General features: G+C 55.1%; 1 protein-coding gene across 2 annotated transcripts in view; it reads left to right on the top strand.

Moving 5' to 3' along the window:
- The window catches only part of CAPZB (capping actin protein of muscle Z-line subunit beta), a 128040-nt gene that overhangs the window by 95272 nt on the left and 19237 nt on the right, over window positions 1-13531 (top strand). For both annotated transcript variants that reach the window (XM_055331430.1, XM_055331429.1), the window contains exon 4: window positions 682-795. In XM_055331430.1, the coding sequence (XP_055187405.1) occupies window positions 682-795 (114 nt within the window). The remainder of the gene's footprint in view (window positions 1-681; window positions 796-13531) is intronic.

Here is a 13531-nt window from a genome sequence, read left to right as displayed (position 1 = left end):
ACCAAGAGTGGGACAATCAAGCAGCTCAGCTCCCCAGGCACCCCAGATTAGCAGTCTTTGTATGTGCCCATGGTCTTGGATGTTGGGAAGGCTGTCCCGTCCCCCGAGGACCCCTCAGGTTTTCTCACACGTAGTCAGCAGCTACCTGCCTGCCTCCATGACCAGCAGCTCTCAGTCCTTAGCTGCATAGAAAGATCTTTGGGGTAAGAGTTTATCCAGAGCTGCTGGCAGGTCCCGGAGGCCAGAGGGGCATCTGTTGATCCATACAATGGTGAAAACAGAGGAAACTTAGGAGAAGAGTGAGGAGCTGTCACGACATTGACAGCACAGACCAGGCTGTGGTCTGGCACTTGGTATATTTTCTCCTCTGCCCCTCACAACAGCCCTGCGGGTAGCACATGGTAGCCTCATTTTACAGGCTCAGAGAAGTCAAGACACTTGCCGGAGGTACACGGCTCATGAGAGGTGGCACTGGAGGTTCATGCCGGGGCCAGTCTGCCTCCAAGCCCTTGCTCAGCAAACCTCGAGAAAGCTGTGTGTGTTGCAGGGCCTGGAAACATCTTTGCTGTGGGTAGTGGCCTTATCTCTGAAACGTCAGATAGCCGGAGCTCGGGCTCACGGCTCACAGGCCACCTCTCTGGGAATGATTGGTGTTATTTCCTTCTCCTTCCTCCCCTTCAGGTCACCATGGAGTAACAAGTATGACCCTCCTTTGGAAGACGGGGCCATGCCTTCTGCTCGGCTGAGAAAGCTGGAGGTGGAAGCCAACAATGCCTTTGACCAGTATCGAGACCTGTGAGTTACTTCCTCCCTTCCCACTTCAGCGCTTGTGATTTAGATAAGTGAGTCCCAAGGGAGGGTGGGAGCAAGCCAGGCAGCCTTCCTTGGACCCTGTCACCTGGCTTACCTCGCCAGTGATAACTGAGTGCTCACTGCGGGCCACTGGGCACTAGCCTGGTGACTGGGTCAGGGATGAGGCGACTCGGTGGTGGAGCGCTCCCGTGCGCAGACCTGCGTGTGCAGGTCCCACGTTGTGCTTCCTTGTGGTCGCGGGTACCCCTGGGCCAGCACACTCTCTGCATGTCCTCTCAGACTCTCACAAACATGAAAGCTCTTTTAGTCCTCCTTGTTCAGATGAAGAAGTTAAGGCCCAGGAGGATCCGGGCATTTGTCTGAGGCAAGAGGACCCCAGCCTGTCTCCGGGGACCCTCTGTTTTTCCATCCTGTGTGCCCCGACCAGTCGTGCCTGGGGCTCAGAGACCCCCACCTCAGCTGAGACCCTTGCACGCTCTGACCCACTGTGTCGCTGACTCCTGAGTTCTTTAGGGCCTAGTCCCTGTCTTGGAAGGTGTTTTTGCTGGGTCTGCTGAGATTCCCACCTCCCTTTCCTGCTTCCGCCCGGTCCTCCCACCCACCATAGCACCAAAAAGAGCAGCCACTTACCGACCGGCCTTGCCAAGAAGGGCTCTGGAGAAGCTTAGCCTCTGACACAGTCCTTCTTTGACCGGTAGAATCTCGTTGGAAATTCAGGTCTGTACTGAACACAGCACAGCTGTGAAAGGCACGGCTCCACCACACAGACTCGGTCGTTTCTGTGAAGGGCCGGACAGCGTGCTCAGAGTGTAGGCGTGGTGGGTCGTAGGAGCCTCTGTTTACTTTGAGTGTTTTCTTGTTTTACGTGTATTATCCTCTGAAAGTGTAAAAACCCAAAAAATAGACAATATAATAAAAACATGAAAACCATCTCTCGAGCCTTGAGGTGGGTGGGCTTTGACCCTGGGCTGGTCATTTGTCCACCGGGACTTAGGGTCTGGGCAAGAAAGTGGAAGCAGGAGAAGCAAAGCACCTGAAGTGCTGGAACCATTGTCCGGAACTTGGCGGCATGCGTGGTGTGGGGATTCAGGACTCTGTCCCGCAGGCACTTGGAATGGCTTTCTGGCTCTTAGCAGATTTGGTAAAACACCCTAGATAAAGAATTTCTCATAGGAACTGGCTTGGGAGGAAAAGTGCCACTTCTCAGCCTGACCTGCAGGCAGAAAACCCCATGACACTTAAGCAGACGAATGCAGTACAAAAGCCAGGTGGAGCAGATGGCCCTCGATGTCTCTGTTGCCCCTGAAGTCACCCCCATGTGACTCAGCTTTAGCTTTGGTGTTGGCCGGGAGCATCCGTACATATGTCGATCCCTGCAAGAGCGTGTTGGGAAAGAGGATTGCTCCTTACAGGTGAGGGGACAGTCAGCCCAGGTTGCCCAACCTCACATAGCCAGGGTGGTGGACCTGGGATGTGAAGCCATCCTCATCCAATTCCGAAGTCCAAAATCTTCACGTACTTGCCCAGCGCTGAAGGTACCCACCAAGTACTGGAGGATACGGCCTTGATCATGGCATCTCTGCCCTCTGGGGCGTCCTCTGGGAAGACACCGCAAGTGAATGGATGCCACGATGTGTGGTGCAATGGGGACTGACTCGTGCTTCAGGTGGAGTGGTAGGGAAGGCCTCTCCAGGACGTGGTGGCCTTGGAGCTGAGGACTGATGCCCGCAGGGGGCCAGCCATGCCCCAGCCAGGAAAGAGTGGTCTGGGCGGGCACCTCTTAGATTCTCCAGGGGTCAGAACACTTAGGGATTAGAATGGTGACTTCCTGAATGAAGCGATTCCAACATGTGGCCTTTGTACTGCCCTTTTGAGCCAGGCCTAGGGAAGAGCCCAGGTCTTATCTTTGACTGCTTTCCTTCTCCTTCCTATCTTCCTGGTTCACATACATAGTGATGCATGGTCATCATTAGGTGTGTCCCTTCTGTGGGGTCTTTTTTTTTTTTTTAAGATTTTATTTATTCATGGGAGACACAGAGCAGAGACAGGCAGAGGGAGAAGCAGGCTCCCCACAAACAGCCAGAGGTGGGACTCGATCCTGGAACTCTGGGATCACAACCTCTCCGAGATCATAACCTGAGCCAAAGGCAGACGCTCAACTGCTGAGCCACCCAGACATCCCCCTTCTGCAGGGTCTGGATCAACCGGGGCGGTCACCCCTTCTCAGTATGCTCACACCACTCCGGGTCCAGCAAGGCCTGGGACTCCCTGGAAGTCCTTTCGGGAGGACTCCTTCGGGCACCTCCTGGAAAGACTTTCCTTCCTGGGCAGATGCCCACTTTGCAGGTAGCGGATGTCTGTGAGCCTGTGCTCGCCTCTGAAGAGGGAGTTGACCACTGGGGGGCTGAGAGGGGCCGCCAGGACCGCTGCCCGCACCCAGGTGGGAGATCAGACTGGACCAGCCCAGACCCTGAGGTGCTGCGGCAGTTTGCAGGCATGGAACACAGCCAGACGGCACACCTCTGTCCCGGCAGCATCCGTGTGCTGCTGCTGGTGGGGAGGAGAGTTCGGGGCCTTCGGTGCCGGGGGTGCGGAGAAGCCCATGTCACCCACGTGACAGCAGCTACAGGCTACCATGGGGGTGGTGGTTAGAGCGTCACTGGGGACCCAGAGTCCTGTTTCAAGCCACCCACTGTTATCAGAGTACTGAGGACACTCTCTCCTGAGACCAAGTGTGGGGAACATTTTCCCAGCTGGACCACACATGATGAGTTAAAATGAGACCCATTTCTGAGCTAAAAAATTATGAAAACAAATTCTTTTTATTCCCCTTTCCTGCCTTTTTTATTATTATTTTTTTAACATCTTGGTACACTGCTCCCCTCCAGAAGTTCCCATTCTCAGAGTGCCCTGAAGCTGTTGGTGGCCACGCTGGTGACCCTAGTACGGCCCAGAATGTGACCTCTTTCATTCCTTGTGGTTTTGGAGCAGAGGGAAGTCAGCCTGCAGGTTAGGAGGCCTTGTCTCTGCCTTGTGCACAGGCCAGCAGTTACCTGGGTGTTCTAAGGGCCAGATGGTTTCATAGGATGAAAGGACGGTAGGTCATGTCACGTCTTCCCTTTATCCTTCATCTCTGCCCCTTCCCATTGGAAAGATGCGTTCCAGAGGTGCCTGGGGCTGGCTCAGTGGGTACAGGGCAGGACTCTTGATCAGGTTGTGAGTTCAAGGCCCACATTGGGTGTGGAGATCACTTAAAAATAAAACCTTTAAAAACAGCAACAAAGACACATTCCTTTCCTGTGGGAAGGCTCACGTGTTGTCAGCCCCAGGGAATGAAGCCGCAGAGCACCTGTCTTCCTGTCGTGTTGGCAAAGGTCACTCTGAGGGGAGGCATTCATTCCCCGCAACACAGCCCTCTGTCTGCTGGCCCTGCTGGTTCTGAGCTGCTGCGTGAGGAGCCGGGAGGGTGGCCTGCGTCCCAGGCCTGGAGAGAGATGCCCAGAGCCCCAGGCAGACCAGACCCACCCACCCTGCCAGGAAGAAGAGGGAGTGCTGCCGCCCTGAGAGCAGAACAGGAGCACCATTGTGCCCAGGAGGACGAGATGAGGAAGGCTGCCGTCTCCAGGGCACCCCATTTCCAAACTGGAGCTCGGCCTGCGCCCCGTGGCGGTTGAGGAATGCGAGGAGCCTACCCATCCCCTGTGCTCACCTGGTCCTTGCTTCCTGATGACTCCAGATGTTTCAGATTCTTTGGAACCCTGATGGGTCACTGAGTTAGGACTGGGCTAGCCTTGCTCTCTCGACTTTCTGACCGCGGTGGACGCTCCGGGGAGCTGCTCGTGTGGACTGCTGGTGGGAAGAGCCCCCCTCCTGCGCTGGGAGGCCCACTGAAGTCGGTGCAGAGTTGTTGTTCTGTCCTCTGAAGGTCTGGAGATTTGACCCCCCCACACACCCCTCTGCGGCCAAAGGCCTGAAGTGCTTTCTTGCCACCCCTCCCCCTGCCGCCCCTACTGGCTGTGCCTTAAGACTGACCCTGTAGGAATATTTTGTCCTCCAGCAAACCGGCAGACCCCTTGCTCCCTCTGCTCGTCGTGGACCTATTAACCTTGTTCCTGTCCCCGATATTCTCCTTGGAAGGACGGATGCTGGAGACTAGAACTGAGATATGACCCAGGCCTGAGACCTAGAGCCACCCAGGCTTTTCCAGAAAGGAAATGCTCGCTGTTTCCCCGGAGGCTGCTCTCTGCCTGGAGAGATTACAGCTTCCTCATTAGCGTCCTGGGGGAAAGCCTGGATTCTGTCCTCAGGTCTGTCAAGGCTCTGACTTTGCAGGGAATTAGAGTGAATTATGAACCGGAGCTGGTCCGAATGGTCATGGGGAGAGCAGGGCCAGGGTTGGGTGGACCCGCAGGCCCTCCACGTGTAACTCCCGGGGGGGGGGGCATGGTGCCCCCCCACCCCTGCCTGCACAACCGCCCCCCCTTGCAGAATAAATGTACCCTCTTTTGGGGTGTGGGCAGGAGGCGAGTAGGGGCCCCTTGGAAGCAGGTCAAGTCCCTGCTTGCCTGACTCTCCGCAGCTCCCTCGCTGTGTTCTCCCCTGAGTCCCTCTGACGTTTATCGATGTCCTTTTTTGCCGTCATTGTGGCAGAAAGGGCCTGTGGTGGCAGCTTTCCCCCCGAGGAGGAGTAACTATCCAACAACTGTTGATTGCCTCACCCAAGCAGCCCTGGTCAAAGTGCCGCACGTCCTTGGGGGTGTCAAGCCTGTTCTGCAGGCCGGCGGGGTGGGGTCTACTCTCAGGCCACCCTGATTCCTCGCTGCCCTTCTCCGAGCCGTCCCACCGTGGTCACCAACACCTGGGCCACTCGAGTCCTCTCTACCAAGCCCCGAGGTGGGTTTTCTACCTCTGAGCACAGGCCCTGCTCAATCCAGGGACTGTCCCTGGAACAGATGTGGCACCTGGGGAGTGGGAAAGGTAGCAGAAAGGACAGGCTCTTGGGTGGCTGGCTCATGGGATCGTTTCACACTCGTTCTTGGCAACGTTGACTGCTTTTTTAGGCCGAAGCCTAGGGTAGCTCATCAGTCACAGAACCCCATCACCGGATCTGCGCGATGCATCTTTCTTGGGAGAGACTCAGCAGTGAGACCCGCAATGTAGGGTGGATACTTGCTGCCAGAGACTTTGCACTTGGGGTGTGAACCCCAGGATCACCGCTTTGATTTCTGGGGGGGGGGGGTTCCCAGGGAAATCTTCCCAGCTCTAGCTTTCACGTTGGGTCTCACTGTTGCCTCTGTCGGCCTGGATTCTGCTGAGACCAGATGTTCTAACTGCAGGGGCTGGCACGGCTTTCTTCCAGAGATGATTACTCCCATCTGTGCCAGACATCTTGCCCCGTGCTCTGCAATCCTTGGCTCTTGGCTTGCAGCAGATAATACCTTCAAACATGCGGTTGCAATTTATTGGCCTTATAAGTTAATTTTAGTGGGTGTGCAATTGATTGAAATCAAAGCTTAATGAAGGCCAGAGTCTGGGGGGTGGAGGAGCAGGGCGGGAAGGCATTTTGTGTTCTTCCCTTGCTTCGGGTCTGAGATAATCTTCAAAAGATTTAATTAGCTTTTCTAATCAGCCCTTCTTGTCTGGAAGAAGTTTACAGAATGAAACAAGTCTGGCGTCCCTTTGGCAGTCCAGAAACCCACGAGCCTCTCCGGGAGCAGCCAGGGTGCTTGGTGGATGGGCCTTCCCCGAGCTCTGTGCCTTCTCTCCCCTCTGGGGCCATGCTAGAATGGTGGTTATTCCTGCCTCTTCCTCCCATTCTCTGTCCCTCTGTTTGACATTTGGGCAGCGCTGGCCCAGGAAGGGCAGGGCATCCATACTCGTGTGTGGAAAAGGTTTGCTGCCGTGGCTTCGGGAGTCCTGGAAATTCCCATGTTCCTAGCTGCCTTCACAGACCTGAACCCTGGGCCCCTTGGGGTCTTCCGACACCCACCCCCACCCGCCCCCCCCCCCCCCCATCATTGGATGTGAGCATCAGGCCTGGGGAATATCAGTGTTTCTGTCCTGGTAGGAATTGCAGAGGACAGTGGGGGCTTTTCTGAAGAAATGGGAGACGCAGGGGCAGCAGGTTGGCGATGGTGGGAGGAGCTGTTCAGACGGGAGGTGAGGACACCCCAGGAGAGGGCTCAAGCCCACCACCGTCCAGCCAGCTGCAGAATCAGGAGGAGCCGGGCCTTGGAAGGGCCTGGACTTGGTTCTCTCTTGTGCCCTGCTCGCTCAATGACCCTGGGCGAGTAAGTGAACCTTGTGGGCCTCTGTTTCCTTATCTGCTGAAGAGGGACCCCTGCCGGCTTCAGGGCTGAGGGAGGCATTCAGTGACGTGCAGCTCGTGCAGCTGTAAGGCTCCTCTTGCGCTGACTCGTCGTGTCCACGTGGTGACCTTTGAGTTGTCAGGACAAGACTGTTGCAGCAGTTATCCTGTGGGTGTCTTAGGTTCTGTGCCATTATGGCTGTGGATATGGGGTGGTTTGGGTGCAGGTGGTGTCATGTCACCGGCCACCTTGGAAGGCTGTGGGTTCTGCTTGGGGCTCTGCTCCCGGCCCACAGTGAGACCTCGAGTAAATTCTGTAATTTACTCGAGTAATTCGAAAATGGACTGACGTAGTTCACATCTGTGGTGATGGGAGAGTTGCACAGACACTGAGAACCGACCATGCTCTGAGCAGGGGGCACAGTGATGAGTGGGTCGGGTGCACACAGGAGGGAGGGAGCCAACAAACGAAGTGCTTGCACAGGTTGCAAAGTGCTATGAAGGGCCAAACCCAGGCATGGAGGCAGGGCCAGCAGTGGGGCCTTACTCTAGGTTGGGGCAGAACTATGGAGTGTAGCGGGTTTGCCCTTGGGCAGGAAAGAGTTTGAATAGCCAGCGTAGGGCTGCTGCCTTTGGAGGGCTGGCCCTTGCCTGGTGTCCAGGAACTTTGCTTTCTGGAAGGTTCCTACCATTCCTGATAAGAATGGTTCATGATGCTTAAAACTCTTTGCACAAACACTGTGGGTTGGGATCCCTGGATGGCGCAGCGGTTTGGCGCCTGCCTTTGGCCCAGGGTGCGATCCTGGAGACCCGGGATCGAATCCCACATCGGGCTCCCGGTGCATGGAGCCTGCTTCTCCCTCTGCCTGTGTCTCTGCCTCTCTCTCTCTCTCTCTGTGACTGTCATAAATAAATAAAAAATTAAAAAAATTAAAAAAAAAAAAACACTGTGGGTTATGCTGAATTCCTGTCTCCCTTCTGGTATGTGCTAGGTGGAGAGCGCTCTAGCAGTAAAAACCCCGGTCACTGAGTCTCATGAGGGTCCCTGTAGATGGCACCTCACACTTGTCATAACTTCTTGCTGGAGAAATTAAGTGCATCCTGTGTGACCCCTGGGAGAGGAGTCACAAACTCTTGCAAACTTGTGTCTGGTTTCCTCAGGACTTCTCCCACATGCTTTTCCATTGCCTACTCCTGCCCTGTCTCCTTCCACTAGAATGACTCCTGGTGGCAAGACTGTGCTGAGTCCTGTGAGCCTCTTTGTGAATCACTGACCCTCGGGAGGTCATGGGGAGCCTGGGCTCAGCCATGAGGCTGGCAGGAGCCAGGGAGGGTGGTGGAGGTAATGCTCTGAGCAGTGGGAGTCACTCGGACAGTCCTGAGGTGGTTCCTGGGCTGTGGGGTCACTGAGTGAAGGCTGGGGCAGGGTGTGAGCAGTAGGGAGACGTACCCAGGCTCTTGTCAGGCATGGGCTTTGAGTGTCCTTCTCAGTGCATCAGGAAGGACCTGGAGGGCCCCAGGGGCGCACAGGCCAGCTCTGAAGCATGTCCTAAGAAACTCTTTATAAGCAGTTGTTTGGAGGCTGGATTGGAGAGGCCACGAGTGGAAAGATCCTGCCTCATACTTCCTGTAGTCTGGCTACTTGGTCCTAACTACTCGTCCCGCAGTCTGGCTGGGTGAAACCTGTAGCTTAAGGTCACCCAGTGCTTCTCACTACCAGAAACAGCTGGCCATTACCTTCAGTCTCCAGAACCACAACCCCACTGGGAAGTGCACGAAAGAACTGAACAGGGAGGCATGAAGTGGTGGGAGATAATTCAGGAAAGTTCTGGAGCTGGGTGAAACCTGGGCCGTTTGGTTTGGCACATCCGCCCTCACTCCCTGCCCCTTCATATGGGTCTGAATGGCTCATGATGCATAAACCTTTTTGTTCCTGCCCGGAGCTGGAACCTTTCCTCTTCCCAGATAGAACAGTCTCCAGCCAGCCCCGCGACAGGCCCCGCGACAGGCCCCACGACAGGCCCCGCATGCTGCACTCCAGGGATGGCTGCACGAGGATGGGGTCTGCATCTGGCTTTCCACTTGTTGGCAGTGTAATTAGTACTTGGGTTTTCACATGTATTATTGTATCTTCAGCCATGCGTACAGAGGGCCTCTGAGAACCCTCCCCGCCTGCTGTGGGACTCCGGCTTGCCACAGCCTCGGGCTTGTGTGAAAGTGCTGGAAGCACTTCTTGGGGAAACCTGGGCCCCCGTCAGTTGTGCCATTTTCATTGACTAGTGGAGAGAGGCAGGTCGACTTTCCAGGGGCGCTGAGCTAGTCAGTCTGCAGCCAGCCCCCAGGGGGCTGAGTTTCGGCTCTGCCGTGCTTTCTCCAGCCCCTAAAGAGAGGGTTTGACAAGCCTGCAAGCTGCCCCCAGCCCACAGAGCCATGATGGGAGCGGCCACCGCAGGGCCCCTTCATCTGGCGTCCTAAAGCTGCTGCTCCGGGGTTGGTGGCCCTGGCAGGCACTGGCTCTCACCTGCTAAAAGAAAGTCAAACAAAAAGTAGGAGTGTACAGAAAACCATTTTGTGTACAAACGTGACCCCCTGAATCAGCATCAGAGACCGTGGTTCCTCCAGAACTCTGAGGTGCTTACAAGCATATGGCACACAGTCATGCTTTGGATTGTGCAGTTCCACGCATTGGGGTGCAGACACCCACGTGGAAGGAGGGACCAGCTCCCCCCCTGGTTGAGCTGTGCTCCTGGCTCCCGGGAGACACGTCTTTTCCCAGATGCTGCTTGGTGCAGGTATTGAGGGCGGGTGGTCTTAGGAGGGTTTAGCCAGCAGGCCGTAGCTGCCTCACTGAGGTGAAGGAGCCCCCTGGCTGTCCAGTGTGGGATCCTTTGTTCCTCTGACCGTCTCCCCCACCTTGAACCAGCATTGTGTGCAGAGGCGCGGTTGTGTGTGTGTTTGTTCATCTTCGCTAAATTCCACCACACAGGCTGAGCCAGTGCCCACCTGCACTGCTGCAGGACCCCCTCCGTGCAGAGCCAGCCAGACCCAAGGGCCAATCCCAGTGGCTGGGGCACATTTCTGTCGCTGTCTAGGTTTCGGTTTTCTTAACTGTGAAATAACGTATTCAAAGCCCTTGACACAGAATGGGTTCCCATGAATGGCAACTCTTGGACGAGAGTGGCGGCCCTGCAACTCCAGAAGGCCTGGATCATCAACATTTTGAGACGTGGGCTGAGTGGGCCAGCAGGATGGTTGAAGGGGGTCCAGAGATCCAGGAGACGGTCGCGGCAGCACAGCTCAGTCAGATCCCAGAGCCACATCTGCAGCCCTTGCAGCAGCACCCTTATTTCTAGAGAGGCCTTCATCGTGTCTCTGCAAGTACAGAAATATAAAAACCCTATAAAGAGGCTGTAAAGGAATAACAGCCGTGATCCAGATGTGCACTTTCAATGCACAACTGGCATTAAAGCCACACATGCCTAAGCTGATTGGTGTGCTTGCTCGGGCACCGTCGCACCTGTGTGTCCTAGAGGGAATTTCCACAGAATACCTGTCCTGTGTCCACAGGCGGATGTGGTGGAAACAGCTGGTCACACACACACACACACACACACACGGCCCCAAGGCCCGTTGGATCTCAGTGGCACATCCCCCAGCCCAGAGCCAAGTACCCCCCTTTATCCATTTGGTGCAGAGCTAAATGCAGCCCCCGGGGAAGCGCGATGGGACCGTGCTCACGGGGCAAGCAAGACCTTGCTCCCTGTGTGCAGTTCAGAACAGGCCAGGGTTAGGAGGAGGGAGATGTGCCCTTGTCGGCCCAGAGAGAAAGAGACTTGGGAAGTCGACGGCCACCAGTTTGTGCCTGCTCTGTGCCAGCCCTCTGCTCTCCTGTTTTCTGTGAGCCTCTTGCTGCCTTCAGGAGGTGGTCTCAGGGATGCACCCGAATGGAAGCTGGTACCCCAGAGTGGCAGAGGAGAGCCCACATGTCCCGGGCCTCCTTAGCTGTGGCTGTCAGCGTGTCTTCAGCTCTCCGCAGGCTTTCCAGAAGCTGTACCCACCCGGCAGCACCCACACCTCCTGTCGGATGGGGAGGATGCTTAGCCTCTCAACAGTGGCGTGTTTGGAGCCAGTGAGAAGGGAACGTTGGGCTGCACTGCCAGGACGGAGGCCAGGTTTTAGATGCCTCTCCAAGCAAATTGGAGGGTTTTCTTTTTTCCTGGAGTAGAATTGAATTGTTCCCACCTGTAGGTAGCAGCTGCCTTTTTATGCTGTAAGGATGTTTAAGGATGATCAGAAAACCAACTGCTGCTGGTAGCTGAGAACTTCAGTTTCTTTTTTAGGCTGGAAGGAAACAAGAAGGTATTGTTCTGGGGCCAAACCTGAGCCACTGGTGGAATGGGTCTGCCTCGGGGCTTTATTCTTCCTGCCTTTGCCATAAAATCAGTCAGCGGGCATAAGAATTTCTGTTTGAACAGGTGCCCACATGACCTCCTTGTCAATGTCAGGACCAAGTGCCAGTTACAGTAAAGTGTGAACCTCAAGCCTTGCTGCTGCTCGACGAGACCCCGGAAGCACAACGGACCGCAGACGTGACCCGGGGACCCAGAGTAGGGAAGGAGAAACCTCCTGGAATCTAACGGTTTGGGACATTTTAAGGGACAGTCTTCCTAGCTTGGGACAGGATCCTGGAAGGATTCCACTTGTTTTAAATGGACTGACATTAAAAATATGTGCAGCCAGAACCCTTGGCCTGGCATTTCAGCTGGTGCCACCACATCTGTTGGCTCTGTCCATCCCTCCTCCTCGCTGATGGACCCTACGGTCTCTAGTCAGATCTGAGGCCATGGGAGTCCCCCACCCCCACCCCAGCCTTGATACTGCCCCTTCAACTTGAAAGAAGTGTCTAGGCCATAGGCATCCTTCCAAATTGATCATCCCTTTCTCCACAGAAGCTTCACTCCAGCCTCCAGGACTTTCTAGAGCCACTTGGGAGAGCTGGTGCACACAGTGTGGAACTCGGTCGAACTCATCTGGGTGGCACCCTACTTCCGTGTATGTTCCCACACATAAGGGTCTCCAAGGAAGAGTGGCTTGGATCAGACACAGATGACAGACTCAGAATCCCCAAGGATACATGGAAATGGTGAAGCCGTGACTCTGAGAGTTAAATATAACAGCTCTGAGTGGAAAATCATATTCTTAGGTCCAGTATACCAGGTTTTTAAAAATCTAGGACGTGGGAGAGAATTTTACAACACGATTAAAAAAAAAAAAAAATTTCATGGGAGAGGATAAGGACAAGCTTGTCTGTGTCGATATGAGTGAGACGTGGTGGCCAGGAAAGCTGCTTCAGCCCTGGGCTCCCTGGAGGGGAAGTAGCCTCCCCCCATGAGAGATGTGCTGATAAACACACAGGGCGTTGACTTCTGTTCTCGGACCCTTACAGTAGAGGGTAACCAAGGCGTGGGGACTTGAAGTCATGTCTTATGGGCAATAATGTAATGACAGGAAGGCCAGAGGAGAGAAACCTTGGCATTAATGTAAGCCATCTTTAGTTAAAAAGACTCCATGCGAGAAGAGCATTAAGTTCTTATTTTGTGTGGTTCTGGTGGGCAGTCGGTGCAGGTGGTCAGTCCAGTGGGAACTATTTGAACTCTTCAAAACAAAAATGGTGGCCCCGATCAAGTAGTGAGTTTCCTGTCACTGGAGGCGTGTAAGCAGAGTCTTGACCACCTTGATCACGATGTTAGTAATCTGCTCTGTGGTTCTCAGGATCTGCCTCTTACAGGCTCTCTGATGCAGCCACCAAATCCCCGGCAGTCTGAGCTTGGGAAGACCCCACTGAGCTTGTGAACCAGCTCCTTCGTTTTGCAAATGGGAAAACAGTCTTTGGCACCACACTGGTGCCAAATAGATATTCCTTGCGTTCCTCTTGGCATATTGAACGAAGCCAACAGCAGAAGAGAGCCCCTACATGCTCTAGCATCTAGTAGGGCTTACCTTATAATGCCCCTGACTTGGCTTGGGGCCTTGGGCCTTGGAGCTTGGGGATGATGGCCTGGGCTTCCACATCGCACGTGACAGCACGCTGCCAGGGGGCTGCGTCTGCTGCAGCCTCCTGGCCCAGCCCACGTATGGCGAAAAGACCATGTCTGTGTGAAGCCAACAAGGGCCCGCTCCCAGCAGCTCTGTCCTGGCTGCGGTTCTTCTGGGAGGGCCGTGGCCTGTGACTCCTCACCTGCCGGGGCCTCCATATGAGACGCTCAGATCCGGCTCTTCTCCCCAGGGGCGTTTTGAAAGGAGGGAGCTCAAGCCCATCACAGCGCGTTCAGTGCATTCCAGTTCCATCTTCCCTGATACACGTGCAGCCCAGTGTTGGCCAAGACTGGGGATTGGGTCATGCTTGCTTAC

This window comes from Nyctereutes procyonoides, unplaced genomic scaffold (genome assembly GCF_905146905.1).
Source record: "Nyctereutes procyonoides isolate TBG_1078 unplaced genomic scaffold, NYPRO_anot_genome, whole genome shotgun sequence".
NCBI classification, from domain to species: Eukaryota; Metazoa; Chordata; class Mammalia; order Carnivora; family Canidae; genus Nyctereutes; species Nyctereutes procyonoides.
This window is presented reverse-complemented; position numbering and strand designations above follow the sequence as displayed.